We start from the raw sequence: 16501 nt of genomic DNA, 5'->3' as shown, positions 1-16501 counted from the left end.
TTACCCCAACACTAGTGTATACAGCTCTACGCTTGTGATAGATTACCCATTTACTGCTTTTTATATTCTGGTCTAATCCAAACTGACCAAGTGAGAGTTATTTTCTGACTGTGGAAATAAATACTGAGATTGACAACAATGACCCCTACACTGTGTACAGCTGTACTCTTCAGATCCATTACCATTTTACGGCTTTTTATATTGTGTTGTAATCCATACTGAGCCTGAGAGCATCTGTGTCTGCCTCCTGAAATATCTACGGAGATTTAGAATGTTTAAACTATACTATATATACCTGCTATCTGATGATACTGTACACTTTTTCTACTTTTTATATTCTTGTCTAATCCATACTGAGCCTGTGAGCGTCTCTGTGTGACTGATGGTATATATAGGGAGATTGAAAATCATCCTTTGACTGTATAGAGCTGTACGCTTCTGATACAGTACCATATATCTGATGTTATTTTGGGTTCATTTTCTGCAACATTTTGAAGTTTAGTGGAAGAGGCTGCGGATGTGGGCGTGGGGGGGCCAGCTGTTGCTGATAGTGGTGGTACATCTGCTGGTAGTGGCAAAAGCACAATAGCAGCTAAGGCAGGAGGTGTTGAGCCTGCATCATGGTCTGGCTCTGGAACGCCTGGAAGGCTACCTTTTCTGGGAATAGGTTAACTGCTTTTAAAGCCGGAGCATCAGGAACTGGTTTTGACTTACATTGCCAAAACAGACTCCAGCAAATATGCCCTCCTCTTCTGAAGTTTCAAAAAATGCAAGCACTGAGTCGTCAAGTGCTGGCTCCTGGTCAGGAAGAACCCCTTTCCTTGTGTCCTTCACCCCCACCAAAAGTGAATGATGCAGCAGGCCACACTTCACATTAGTGCATGTAGCTCTTTCTATCATACCATGCCTGAGTTATCAAGTCAAATCGTGAATTCCCCAGTCCAAGATGAATCTGATATGGAGTGTGGGTGGCTAGCCAGGGCAGTGGGGTTAATCAGTACCGGGCCGGTGTCTCAGAGGGATGTGTCACGTTGGTGGTGGTGACCCGTTCCGTGGCCCTGGGCGTCCATGCAAAGGGGTGAATAACGTTTATAGGTGAATGACACGTGACACCACCTGTGGTTTCTGATCAGATTGACCCGCGCTGCAGTGTCGCTTCTCTGGGACAGATGTTGTGGTGCAGCTAAGATGTAGAAGCCCTTAACAGGTAGGGCCGTAGTCGCAGGGCAGATGAAGGAGTTGGTAGATGGTGTGCAGTGCAGGATGTAGCAGAGCCGTGCGCCAGGCGCAGGAGAAAGATGACAGACACAGTCGTGCAGTTCCTTTACCTGTACTTGGTAAGTGCCGTCCAGAACCCAGAGTACAGATGGAGAAGGAGTTGGTCAGCCTGGAAGCAAATTTGGAATTCTCTCTATGCAGATAGGTAGTGTGGCCTCCGTTCTAGCGCTAATTTGAGGTACTCGCAGTACTGAATTCACTGAAGTTCCCCCCGTTGACTCTCTTTTGGAACTTTCTCATATGGCAGGCAGCCATAGCCTTTTCCTTCTAGCTCACACACGTCGCTGCTGGGGCCTCCGAGCCTTAGTTGGGAACAAAGCATTTACAGCTGCTACTTCCTCCGGTTTCTGCTGCAGGATTGTCAGTGTCCCTACAAAGTCGGAGACCAGAATCCCGACCATGCGCTCCAGCAAGGAGTGAGCCTTAACTCTGCTCATCCTCCAGCTCCCCTTCTCATGTCCACACACTACCCCTTCCCTTCACAGACTGCCCTGACTTACCTCCTCCCGACCACAGAGAGCAGCTCCTCAGCAGTCAGGTTCAAAGGTCTCCCTGCTGGCCTGGAGTGGGAACTGTGTTGTGTGTTGGTTTAACTGCTAGAGAGATCCTTCATTGCTCCCAAGCATGATATCACACTCCCTAGGAGGAAGGTAATGCCACTGTGGCGACCATACTCCTGGGGGCGCCACAAGTGCACTGATGCCCAGCCACTGCTAGATGATTCTGCTGGTACATTGACCCAGACCACTACATTCCCCTCGCACTCTACACAGCCAGAATCTGACCCTGATGAAACTCAGGTTCCCCTTCTCGCATACTATACTACCTTACACGATGACAAAGAGGAAAGTGCAGATGAAAATGCAGGTTCGGCTCACCCGCCGTCAGACACACGGCCGTACTATGAGGGGCCCTGTGCCAGTGCAGTTGTCAACGAATGGGCCCCCCCTGCTTGCTCAGGATCACAGCACTTGCAAAGTTGAAATACTTACCTCTCCCTGCTCCACCGCCGTGACATCTTCCGCATTTCCTGACAGTGACATTCTGGTCAGAGAGCGCGATGACATCACGTCTGTACGCCCTCTGCCTAAACAGTCCAAGTGCAGTGAGATGGAAGATGGGGACGATAAGGAGTCCAGACTAGTACAGGGATTCCCTAGCGAGGAGACTTATTTAATTGTTTTCAATGTTGGGACAGCTATTTTTGGGGAGCATTATACTCTGGAGAATGATATATGAGGCCCACCATACACTGGAGCATTCCAAAGGTGGACATCAGACACTGGAGCAGCATTTACAGGGCCCATTATACACTGGAGCATTAGAAAAGGGGCCCATTATATATGGAGCATTATTTGGGCCCATAACACAGTGGAGCTTCATCCATGGGGACCAACATATACTGTAGCATTATGTGGAGCTCATCATATACTGTTTCAAACATTATATGGGACCAAGGATTCTGTATGGAGAAATATATGGGCCTCATTACTCTGTATAGCGCACTATGCGGTGGCCATAATACAGCATGGAGTAATATACTGTCCTTTTTTGGAGCCATTGGAGAATTTAAAATGGATATCAGTCATGAGATGTAAGAAGTGAAGTATTTTTCATTGTACTATACCGCTATTTCTCTGCCGTATCAGAGGATCATGAATTGTGGCATGTGTTAAAAGAGCCCAGTGACTCTCTTTGGCCCAGGGCCCACGAAAATCTGGAGCCAGCCCTACCCCCCCACAACTTTAGCCAAATAACCCCCAGTTTTCAATGCCTAACTAGGTTGACAAGCTTAAGTAATAAGAATTGATGTTTTTGGCATTAAAATGGGCACTGTAGGTGTGTTTCCTGTCCTCCACTCCCTGCCTACCTGGGTTCCCCATTGACTTGCATTGGGTTTCGTGTTTCAGTCGGCCTTCGACTTTTCACGATAATCGTCCGATTTTGTTCGACCCGACTTTTGCGAAAGTCGGGTTTCATGAAACCCGACTCGACCCGAAAAAAAGCAAAGTCACTCATCTCTACTTCTTAGTTCATAATCATTTAGAAACAACAGTACTAATGTTTTAACTCAGGAAGAGTTCAGAAATCAATATTTTGTGGAATGACCATGATTTTTAATCACAGCTTTCATGCGTCTTGGCATACTTTCCACCAGTCTTCCACACTCTTCAGTGTCAAATAAACAATACAAATGAAATAATTAACTGGTAGAAATACTACTTACTTGTCTTTCTGTGGAATGGTGGCTCAAGTTCTGCCCAAGAAGAGTGCTGGTTTCCTAATTCTGACCGAACCCGAAACTTATACAAGACGCTGGCAGACACCTCAGCAGTCACATTGCATCGGTGAACGGAGATTTTCTGGCATTTCTCAGTCTCATGCCAATAATGTTTCATATAAATACTTTCATATTCCCTAATAAAACAAAACCATATTACACATCCATTAGTTCCCACCAGGATTCCTATTACTTAGTTTCTGTCTTGGTTAATAGGCGATACACTATCCATGTGTCCAACTGGCGTCCAATTACTAAATGGCAGAATATGTGCTCATTTTAGTCACATGGCTTTGGTCAACCATCACTATATACAATTACTAAACACAAAAGCCTTATAGTGAACGATCTTCCAATGGGTCCACATCAGCCATAAATAGTATGCACCAATGATCTAGGCTTTGAGTTGTGAAAATGATAACATACAGTATATCCTCTTTAGAAGAAGAAACCTGTATTTGGCTTGGACTTTTGGTAAAATTAAATAAAATATTCTGCTTTCTGGACTTACTGAGATCTCACTATTTGTACGTTCCTTCTTCCATGTTACCAGTGCACGATATTTAATCCCTGTATTGGGCTGATACTATCATTTCAATAGGGTTCAATCAAAGTGGCATCACTCCTGCTGAACTGCTTCTAAATTCAAACCCCTCCTTTTGGCATGTGTGTGATTGAGAAGGATGGAGATTAACCCTGACTTAAAAATGGGTCAGGATTTTATTGGTTGGATGCCCATCATTGGGCATCACCTTTATACTATATATATATACAGCTCTGGCAAAAATAAAGAGACCACTGCATTATTCATCACCTATCCAGTGGAAAGGTCATATATGTTTATGGCTGGAATGCTTCTTAAAAGGGTTTTTTTCAACATGTTAAAGGGAAGAAATCAGTAGGTTTGCACTATGCAATCTGAGAGCAGCATGATGCTGAGACCCTGATTCTAGCGATGTTTCACTTACTAATCTGTTTGTTGTTCAATAAAATCAGTATTTTATAAGCAGGAAATTATCACTACAGGATTAGGACTAGGTGTCTCATGTTTCCTAGTCAGCTTGTTCTGTGTAACCCCACCCCCCACCACTGATTAACTGCTATCTGTCAAGGTACACTGTACACAGAAAGCTTCCAATCAGTGGTGTGGGCGGGGTTACACAGGGCTCACCATTCATAGTACTGTTAGATCTACAGCAGAGTCAACAGTGGTTGTATCATAATGACCGCAAGCGGCCCAGCAAAAGACACAACGCTGGAATGAGTCTCAAATCCTACATCATGCTGCACTTTGAATAGACAGCAAAATCCTGATAGCAGATTCCCTTTAAATGAGTAGAACTGCAGAGTGCTTGAAAAAGAGTTAACTTTACAATTTACTTGTTTTTTTAATTCCCCTCCGTTCATATGAAGAGACTATCACATTTTATTGTTTACTGCTTATTACCTTGGTTACCGACCATTGCTGCAGTCTGTCATAGATGGACCATTTTACGTACACAAGTTATGAAGTGCTTACAAGTTCTTGCAGCTATACAGTACGGGAAATAAGTAGGATCCCTTGCTGATTTTGTAAGTTTGCTCACTGGCAAAGACATGAACAATCTATAATTTTAAGGGTAGGTTAATTTTAACATTGGGAGATAGAATATCAAAAATTAAATCCAGAAAATCACATTGTATAAATTAATTTACATTTTGCAGTGAGAAATAAGTATTTGATCCCTCTGGCAAACAAGACTTAATACTTGTTGGCAAGCACAGCAGTCAGACGTTTTTTGTAGTTGATGATGAGGTTTGCGCACATGTCAGGAGGAATTTTGGTCCACTCGTCTTTCCAGTTCATCTCTTAATCATTAAGATTTTGAGGCTGTCGCTTGGCAAGTCCCATAAAAAGTTTTCTATGGGATTAAGGTCTGGAGACTGGTTAGGCCACTCCATGACCTTAATGTGCTTCTTTTTGAGTCACTCCTTTTTTGCCTTGTTTGTATGTTTTGGGTCATTGCCTTCCTGGAAGACCCATCCACGACCCATTTTTAATGTCCTGGTGAAGGGAGGGAGGTTGTCACTCAGGATTTTACTGCACATGGCTCCATCCATTCTCCCATTGATGCGGTGAAGTAGTCCTGTGTTCTTAGCAGAGAAGCATCCCCAAAACATAATGTTTCCACCTCCATGCTTGACAGTGGGGATGGTGTTCTTTTGGTCATAAGCAGCATTTCTCTTCTCCAAACACGGCGAGGTGAGTTAATGCAAAATACCTCAATTTTTGTCTCATCTGACCACAGCACGTTCTCCCAATCACTCACAGACTCATCCACGTGTTCATTGGCAAACTTCAGATGGGCCTGCACATGTGCCTTCTTGATCAGGTGGACCTTGTGGGCACTGCAAGATTTTATACCTTTACGGCGTAAAGTATTACCAATGATTTTCTTGGTGACTGTGGTCCCAGCTGCCTTGAGATCATTAACAAGTTCACCCCCCGTGTAGTTTTAGGCTGCTCTCTCACCTTCCTCATGATCAAGGATACCCCCACGAGGTGAGATTTTGCATGGTGCCCCAGATCAATGTTGATTGACAGTCATTTTGTATTTCTACCATTTTCTTACTGTTGCATCAACAGTTGTCTTCTTCTCACCCAGCGTTTTCCTTATAGTTTTGTAGCCCATTCCAGCTTTGTGCAGGTCTATGATCTAGTCCCTGACATCCTTATAAAGCTCTTTGGTCTTGCCCATGTTGTAGAGGTTAGTCTGACTGACTAATTGAGTCTGTGGACAGGAGTCCTTTATAAAGGTGACTATGTAAGACAGCTGTCTTTAATGCAAGTAACAACTTGATTAGGAGCATCTAACTGGTCAGTAAGGCCTCTTTCACACATCAGGTTTTCGCCGTCAGGCGCGATCCGGCGCTTTTGACAAAAACCGGATCCGGCGAAATGCAATGCCGGATCCGGTTCCCCCCCATTGACTTGCATTAGAGCCGGATCGAGCCGGATGGCCATGCGTTTCATCTGATTTTCGCCGGATCCGGCAATGTGACGCGATCCGGCGTCTGGAAAAAACGGCTACTGTAACGTTTTTTGTCTCCAGCGAAAAAGCCGGACACGCCGGATCCGGCGTGTCCGGCTTTTTCATACAATGAAAGCCTATGAGCGCTGCAATGCGCCTGATCCGGCGACAGCCGGATCCGGTGGCCGGATTCGTTTTTTTTGGTCTGAGCATGCTCAGTAGCTCTGCCCACAAGACATATATAAAAGCAAGACAGTGTGACCCTCAGCCACACCCAACATGCCACCCAAGCCAAGAACCAGGAGCAGGAGAAGGCAGCAGACATCTGCAGCAGCAGCACCATCAGCACCACCCCAAATGGAGCAGCATGCTGAACAACGGGAGGGGAGTCCAGCAGCAGATGAGAGACGGTAATTATCAAATCCCCCATTCCTCCAAACTAGGGCTATGGAATATCAAGATATTCATTGGCCCTTTGTTTCTCTTTATTCAACAGCCGCCCAATAGATGCAGCAGCAGCAGCAGCAATGGCAGCAGCAGGAACACCACCCACAGCCATGGAGTCTGGCCATGAGGAAGACAGCACATCTTCTTCTGGGAGCCCTCCCTCGCATCGTCAGCGTTTGACGGTAAGTTTTTATTTCCAAAATCCATCATCTCTGGAATATATGTCTATTCATTGCCTTTTATTTCAAAACAGGAATCACAAGATGAAGAGGAGCTCCCAGAAGAAGAAGGAAGGGGTGGACAGACACTTGGAGTGGGCTCACAATTGGTAAGTTTTTTGCATCAAACGCAGAAACACAACATCACACTACACACAACACATAGAAAACAATGTTCTGCAGACCACACACAGCAAACAAATGCCTACATCCAAAGACATAACATTTTTTGTTTTCTTCTCTAGTCTTCCCAATCTGGTGCTCGGCCAAGAGGTCCTCGCAGTGCCTCCCAGGGTCGTCGGCGACAGCAACGCGGCGGTCACCAGCGTGTAAGTATAAATATTTTTGCTTTGTTTTTTTGCACTTTTTATTTCATTTCTTTTGTGGAGGCTAATTATGTTATTTTTGTCTTTTTCTTTAACAGCCTTCACAGCGTGCTCCCGACTCTGACGGTGAGGATGGAGGGATTGATGTGGACCGCCTCATCGATCTCGTCAGAGAAAGGGAGCCACTCTGGAACATGGCTGACCGCCGCCACGCTGACCTTATCGTTACCCGACGACTCTGGGAGGAAATCTGTTCGCTCCTTGTGGACCGCTGGGAGGACCTCGAAGCTCGGGCCCAGATTAAAGAGCGTAAGTATATACAGTACCGGTTGCTTGATTTAAACCAGTGTTTCCCGAACTCCAGTCCTCGTGGTCCCCACGGATCATGTGTTCAGGATTTCTATTTACTTTGGAAATCCTGAAAACATGACCCCTGGGGACCATGAGGACTGGAGTTTGGGAAACACTGATGTTGTATACTAACCACTTTGTCCTTTCTCGTTTCAGGGGAGAGAATTGTGAAGCGGTGGCGGTCTGTGAGGGATCGTTTCAAGAAGGAGTTCAATAAAGAGATGCGGGCCCCGAGTGGATCTGGAGGACGCAGGAGCAAGTACAAGTACACACGAGCCCTGTCGTTCCTCCGGGAGACAATGCTCACCAGAAGGTAAATATTACACACCACATGTGACAAAAAAATGTTTAGATGTAACTTTTTTTTTTCAGCCAGGGCCATACCATGTCACTATTTTAATTGTTTTTTTTTCTCTTTATTCCACAGCACGGTGAGCAGCACTCGGGAGCCTGCACGATTGGACCCTTCTGAGGCGATCCCTGAGGAGACCGGCACCGAGGGACACTTCGACCGCCCCGGTACATCTGCACCTTCCCAGCCTTCCCACACATTCGACCCATCTGTCCCATCCACCAGCACAGGAGCATCGTGGCCGCCTATATTACATGAAGCTGCTGGTGAGGAGATCGCTTTCCCTTTACCCCACCCTTCTGCCCCTGCCACCTCTAGTACACCTGCGGGTACTGGGCGGCAGCGGCAGAGGGGTCAGGAAAAGAGTTATGCCCAAGAGTTCTTGCATCTGAATGCATCTTTCCAGAACTGTCTAAAAGTCTTGTCAGAGCAAATCTCCGCAGGCTTTCAGCAGATCAACTCCAGCATTCTGGAGGTGAAGACACTTCTGCAAACCATGCATTCAGAAGCAAGATCTTCGCCAAACCACACCTTTTTCAGGTCTGTTGTGGAGCGCATGGCAACACTATCTCCTACCCAGCAGATGCATGTAATGCATTCGTGCCACGGTGCTCTACAGCAGGTTACCTCCCAACCTCCACCTCCCACCACTGTAGTTCCTCCACCTGCACCCCCTCCAGCTACTTTCCATCCTCCCCCTCCTATTACATCTGCACCCCCTCCAGCCACTTTCCATCCTCCCCCTCCTATTACATCTGCACCCCCTCCAGCCACTTTCCATCCTCCCCCTCCTATTACATACCAGCAACCTCCCCAGTACCAGCAACCTCCCCAGTACCAGCAACCTCCCCAGTACCAGACATCTCCCCACTTCCAGCAACCTGCCCCGTACCAAACTCCTTCCCCGTACCAAACTCCTTCCCCGCACCAAACTCCTTCCCCATACAACTTTCCATCAACATCATCTGCTCCTACAGTCCCTGCCCAACCCTCCACTCCACCGCCCACCACCTCTTCTGCCTCCCACATGTCCACCCATTCTGTAGCTTTTTCCACACCATCACCTCTAACTGTTCCTTCCCCACCACGATCCCAGTCCTCTCTCCACACTCCCAGTGTCGAAGTGTCCCGCAGCCCCTCCAGCAGTATTTCCACCCCACACTACACAGATTTGTAATGTGTGTTTTGTAATAAAAATGCCCAGTTTTTTTTCAAACCTTTATTAAAAAAGTTTTTTTAACTTTAAAAACAGTTTACAAAAAAAAAATATTTTAAATAAAAGTTAAATTATTGTTTACACTGGTTGTCTGTCATTTCTTTCTGCGGCGAAATATGTTTAAAAAAAAGGTTAAATACAGGGTATTTAAAAGGTAAAAAGGTATTCAAAACCAGGTATATAACTGTGGGTAAATTTTAGCTTTTTGCCACAGTTGTGTTCCTGGTTGTGTTTGAAGCAAAGTATTTCACCTAAAAAGTTATGTTTATTGTTGGTGATTTCCTAACAATGTACACAACTTTTGTTAAAAGGTGAAATACTTTGCATAAAACACAACCAGGTACACACCTGTGGCCTAAAGCTAAAAATAGAGACCATGACAAGATAGCCAACTTTGGTTGGCAAAGGTATATACTGTTGGTACAGAAGGTACACAAGTTTGGTTGGGCACAAATCTTTCACACTCTGTCATCCTACCAGTGTACTCTGCCTTGAGGTGACATAAAGTATAGTGCAAAATTGTCCCTCATTACTGAAACCGACACAGAACTTCTAGTGGTAATGTCATGGTAATCTTGCAAGGTGGTTTCTTCAGAGGTGTCCTCAATGGAAATGGGTTCCTTGCAGATAACAAAATTGTGGAGTACCACGCAAGCTTTGATCACCTCGTCAACAGTTTCTGTCTTGAGGTTGATCGCAGTCAATAGGACCCGCCATTTGGCTGTCAGAATACCAAAGGTACATTCAACCATTCTTCTTGCTCTTGTGAGGCGGTAATTAAAAATGCGTTTTGGTCTTGTCAATCTTCTGCTAGAGTACGGTTTCAAAAGGTGTTCTGACAGCTGGAAGGCTTCATCCCCTACACAGACAAATGGCATAGGTGGACTAGATGTTTGCGGCAGCGGTCTAGGTGGTGGGAACTGGAAGGTGTTTCCATACAGTTTACGCCCCATGGCAGACAGTTTGAAAACTTGAGAGTCATTGGAGCGGCCATAGGCCCCAATATCAACAGCAATAAATTTGTATTCCGCGTCAGCGATGGCCATGAGGACAATTGAAAAATATTTCTTGTAATTGAAATATTCTGATCCCGATCCGGCTGGCTTTACAATGCGGATATGTTTTCCGTCCACAGCGCCCAAGCAGTTGGGAAACTGACATATCTGTTGAAACTTGTCAGCAATTTCAATCCACCTCTCTGTTGTGGGCTCTGGTAAAAACTCTTCAGCTAAGGAGTCCCACAGTGCACGGCATGTGTACTTCACTATTCCAGATATGGTGGAAATCCCGAGTCTGTACTGGAAATGCAGTGACGAAAGGGATTCTCCAGTTGCAAGAAATCTGTGGGGAATTAAAAAAACAATAAATTAGTTTTAAATCACAGCATTACATACCAAAACTCAGCTATAACACTTGGAGATACAAACTACCACCAACAAGATTGCAGTGAAAGTGTGCTCTGATGCGAGCATATCCAATAAATGTGGCTTACCTTAAAGTCACCATCAGACGCTCTGTGGGTGAAACAGAGAAGCGGCAATAGGTGTCCGCTTTTCTTATGAGGTGTGCAATGCGCTCCACCAAGTAATCAAAATTCTCCATTTTCATCCGAACATATCCAAAAAATTTATCCGGGTTTCGTCGAAGGTCCATGCAGAGTGTAGAATAGACCCCACGTGTCATTCTCTTGGCTGTGATGGGGTGGATCCACAAACGTCGTCTACGATGCCTGATGCACTGCTGTCTCGCTCTCTCCTTCTCCAGAACAATCACCCTCAAACGATTCGCCTCCGCTCTAAAATCTGCCAAATTCTTCAAAATATTTCCAATCACAACATCCATCTTCGCCAGTAACTTGCTCTTCTCTCCAACCTGCACTTTCTCCTCTACAACCTGTCAAAGAAGGGCTGTAGGAACACGCTATATATAGTTTTCCAGTAGCCAATCCCGTTCGGAAGGCCACAAGGGTCAATTTTAAAAACCGGATCCGGCGTAATCCGTCGAAAAACGGATAGTAAAACGGATGAACCGAATGAGACGGATCCGGTTTTTTCTGTCAAGAACAAGACGGATCCGGCAGAAAAACGGATCCGGCACATCAGGTTTTACAAAACATTTGTCGGATCCGGCGTTCAGGCACGACGCCGGATCGCGCCTGACGCCGAAAACCTGATGTGTGAAAGTAGCCTAAGAGTCAGAACTATTAATGGTTGGTAGGGGATCAAATAATTATTTCTCACTGCAAAATGCAAATAAATTTATATAATTTATACAATGTGATTTTCTGGATCTTTTATGATATTCTATCTCTCAATGTTAAAATTAACCTACCCTTAAAATTATAGACTGCTCATGTCTTTATCAGTGGCAAACTTACAAAATCAGCAAGGGATTAAATAGTTATTTCCCCCACTGTACATCTTGTGTGCGCTGCTCTGAAGCTGGCCAAATTGCTGGATCCCACCAGCGTCAGTGCTCCAGCCTTCCTCCACTAGTGCACAAGCAAAGCCTGTTCTGCTTACAGCATCGGCAAGCACACAGTTCTGGACAGCGGAATAGCCCTACTGCTGGTCTGAATTGTCAACTGGCATTAATGAGATATTCCCATTTCCAACATCCTAGCTCATAATTTAGTACTTATAATTATAGTATTAGCAAATACCTCCATTTCAAAATTTAGTACAGTTCTTCCTATTTCTGATTCGCTATGTCACTTTCCCCATGTGCAGGGCTTTACAGTAGCTTAGGAATTCATGGTTACAATCACTCATATAATGACAATTAGTTAACTAGATAGTAGTGGTCATAACCATGGATATCTCAGCTGCTGCAATACCCTGCACATTGGCGGTGCTCGGGCATAGTAACTAACTACGGTTAGTTATAACAAATTATAATGATTATCTAATGTATAAAGCTCAAAGTGTGTATGTATGTATGTATGTAAGTGTGTATGTGTGTGTATGTCCGGGATAGGCATCCGCACCGTCGCAGCTACAGCCACAAAATTTGGCACAGTCACACGTCTGGACCCCGAGAGCGTCCTAAGCTATGTTGTGAGGCAAAATTTTAACCCCGCTCATTCCAATTCACCAAACAATTTTGCCCCTATTTACATACTGGGGAAAAAGTGTGTGCGCGTCAAGCCCCGCCCCTCATTATGATGTCATAATGCCCCTATTTGCATACTGGGGAAACAGTGTGTGCGTGTCAAGCCCCGCCCCTCATTATGATGTCACAATAGTTGCCATGGCGATGCTGATGTCATCATAGGTTGCAAGCCCTGCCGCCGCTCATTATGATGTCATAATGGTTGACTATGGGATGGAGGATGTGTGATGGGTATATGGGCACTGGACTATGGGATGGAGGATAAGTATGACGGGTATATGGGCACGGGACTATGGGATGGCGGATATGAATGATGGATATATGGCCACAGGACTATGGGATGGAGGATATGTATGATGGGTATATAGGCATGGGACTATGAGATGAAGGATGTGTGATGGGTATATGGCACAGGACTATGGGATGGAGGATGTGTGATGGGTATATGGGCACGGGACTATGGGATGGAGGATGTGTATGACGGGTATATGGGCATGGGACTATGGGATGGAGGATATGTATGACTGGTATATGGGCATGGGACTATGGGATGGCGGATATGTATGATGGGTATATGGGAACGGGACTATGGGATGGTGGCGATGCTGATTCATCATAGGTTGCAAGCCCCGCCGCTCATTATGATGTCATAATGGTTGACTATGGGATGTAGGATGTGTGATGGGTATATGGGCACTGGACTATGGGATGGAGAATGTGTGATGGGTATATGGGCATGGGACTATGGGATGGAGGATGTGTGATGGGTATATGGGCATGGGACTATGGGATGGAGGATATGTATGACAGGTATATGGGCATGGGACTATGGGATGGCGGATATGTATGATGGGTATATGGGCACGGGACTATGGGATGAAGGATATGTATGATGGGTATATGGGCATTGGACTATGAGATGAAGGATGTGTGATGGGTATATGGGCACTCGACTATGGGATGGCAAATATGTATGATGGGTATATGGGCATGGGACTATGGGATGGAGAATATGTATGATGGGTATATGGGCAGGGGACTATGGGATGGAGGATGTGTGATGGGTGTATGGGCACTCGACTATGGGATAGAGGATATGTATGAAGGGTATATGGGCACGGGCCTATGGGATCGTGGATATGTATGATGGGTATATGGGCACGGGACTATGGGATGGAGGATAATCATAATTTGCTATAACTGCCTCACCATCACTGGAACTGCTGTAACCCCCCAACCTACTGTCTCCTTCCCCACCATCCTGTAGCATGTAAGCCCGAAAGGGCAGGGTCCTCTCTCCCCTCTATATCAGTCAGTGATTGTTAGCTTGTTTACTGTAAGTGATATCTGTAATTTGTATGTAACCCCTTCTCATGTACAGCACCATGGAACCAATGGTGCTATATAAATTATTAATAATAATAATAACTAACCACAGTTAGTTACTATGCCCGGGCAGCGCCGGGCTCTTCAGCTAGTATCTATCTAATATATAAAGCTCAAAGTGTGTGTGTGTATGTATGTATGTATGTGTGTGTGTATGTATGTGTGTATGTCCGGGATTGGCATCCACACCGTCGCAGCTACAGCCACAAAATTTGGCACAGTCACACGTCTGGACCCCGAGAGCGTCCTAGGCTATGTTGTGAGGCGAAATTTTAACCCCGCACATTCCAATTCACCAAACAATTTTGCCCCTGTCTACACACTGGGGAAAAAGTGTGTGCGTGTCAAGCCCCGCCCCTCATTATGATGTCATAATGCCCCTATCTACATACTGGGGAAACTGTGTGTGTGCGTCAAGCCCCGCCCCTCATTATGATGTCACAATGGTTGCCATGGCGACGCTGATGTCATCATAGGTTGCAAGCCCCGCCGCTCATTATGATGTCATAATGGTTGACTATGGAATGGAGGATGTATGATGGGTATAAGGGCACTGGACTATGGGATGGTGGATATGTATGATGGGTATATGGGCATGGGACTATGGGATGGCGGATATGTATGATGGGTATATGGGCACGGGACTATGGGATGGAGGATGTGTGATGGGTATATTGGCCCTAATATCCCAAATCATCCCGTCAGCCAGAGCCACTGGACCACTACCACTAATATCCCACATCATCCCGACACAGCCGCCGGACTACTACCCCTAATATCCCACATCATCCTGTCAGAGCCACCAGACTACTACCTCTAATATCGCACATCATCCCATCAGTCAGAGCCACCGGACTACTACCCCTAATATCCCGCATCATCCCATCAGCCAGAGCCACCGGACTACTCCCTCTAATATCCCACATCATCCCATCACCCTGTGGTCAGAACCAGAGCACTGAGTGGAACGGTCCTAACTTCCATACCGGGGATCCCTTTAAGAGAGGCCTGGCATCAGAACCAGAGCGCTGAGTGGATTTGCCCTGACTTCCATACCAATGATCCCTTTTATAGAAGCCTGGGGTTAGAATCAGAGCACTGAGGAATTTACCCTAACTTCCATACCGGAAATCCCTTTAAGAAAGCCTGGGGTCAGAACCAGAGTGCTGAGTGGATTTGCTCTGACTTGCATACCAATGATCCCTTTAATAGAACCCTGGGGTCAGAATCAGAGTGCTGAGGGATTTGCCCTAACCTCTGTACAAGAGATCCCTTTAAGAGAGCCTGGAGTCAGTACCAGAGTATTTGAAGGCAATTGCCCTGACTTCCATACTGGGGATCCCTTTAAGAGATGCATGGGGTCAGAACCAAAGCACTGGAAGGATTTGCCCTGCCTTCCATACCGGAGATCCCTTTAAGAAAGGCCTGGGGTCAGTACCAAAATGCTGTGGATTTGCCCTAACTTGCATACCAATGATCCCTTTAAGAGATCTTGGGGTCAGAACCACAGAGCTGAGTGGAACGGTCCTAACATCCATACCGGGGATCCCTTTAAGAGAGGCCTGGGTTCAAAACCAAAGTGCTGGATTGATTTGCCCTGACTTCCATTCCAGAGATCCCTTTAAGAGGGAAGATGTGCCTATGGGATGGAGGATGTGTGATGCGTATATGGGTATGGTAGGAGGGTTCATTTCTGTCATGTGCTCTGCTCCTTTCTGGGGGGCAGACAATGGCTGGGAGCTTATGTTCCCGGGGATGCTAGATTTCTCCCACCATGTCAGTGTCTGCTGAGGTGTTGTCAAGTGGGAAAACTTGCTCATAGCAACCAATCACAGCTCAGCTTCTTTTAAACAGCTCTGGTGAAATGAAAGATGCTTCGTGATTGATTGGTGAAGCACACACACATACAGTTAGGTCCATATATATTTGGACAGACATCATTTTTCTAATTTTGGTTCTAGACATTAACACAATGAAATTTAAACAAAACAATTCAGATGCAGTTGAAGTTCAGACTTTCAGCTTTCATTTGAGGGTATCCACATTAAAATTGGATGAAGGGTTTAGGAGTTTCAGCTCCTTAACATGTGCCACCCTGTTTTTAAAGGGACCAAAAGTAATTGGACAATTGACTCCAAGGTTATTTCATGGACAGGTGTGGGCAATCCCTTCGTTATGTCATTCTCAATTAAGCAGATGAAAGGCCTGGAGTTGATTTGAAGTGTGGTGCTTGCATTTGGAAGGTTTTGCTGTGAAGGAAACAACAAGCGGTCAAAGGAGCTCTCCCATGCAGGTGAAACAAGCCATCCTTAAGCTGCAAAAACAGAAATAACCCATCCGAGAAATTGCTACAACATTAGGAGTGGCAAAATCTACAGTTTGGTACATCCTGAGAAAGAAAGAAAGCACTGGTGAACTCCTCAATGCAAAAAGACTTGGGCACCGACGGAAGACAACAGTGGTGGATGATCGCAGAATAATCTCCATGGTGAAGAGAAACCCCTTCACAATAGCCAACCAAGTG

The 16501-nt window shown here is 45.6% G+C and overlaps 1 protein-coding gene across 1 annotated transcript in view; it reads right to left on the bottom strand.

Annotated features, from left to right (window-relative positions):
* IL20RB (interleukin 20 receptor subunit beta) overlaps positions 1-16501 on the bottom strand; it is a 170916-nt gene that overhangs the window by 111041 nt on the left and 43374 nt on the right. Inside the window, exon 3 of the mRNA XM_073576507.1 lies at positions 3506-3696. Coding sequence (XP_073432608.1) covers positions 3506-3696 — 191 coding nt within the window. The remainder of the gene's footprint in view (positions 1-3505; positions 3697-16501) is intronic.

Source organism: Dendrobates tinctorius, unplaced genomic scaffold, assembly GCF_039654945.1.
Source record: "Dendrobates tinctorius isolate UK_male_01 unplaced genomic scaffold, ASM3965494v1 ptg000049l, whole genome shotgun sequence".
Lineage (NCBI taxonomy): Eukaryota > Metazoa > Chordata > Amphibia > Anura > Dendrobatidae > Dendrobates > Dendrobates tinctorius.
This window is presented reverse-complemented; position numbering and strand designations above follow the sequence as displayed.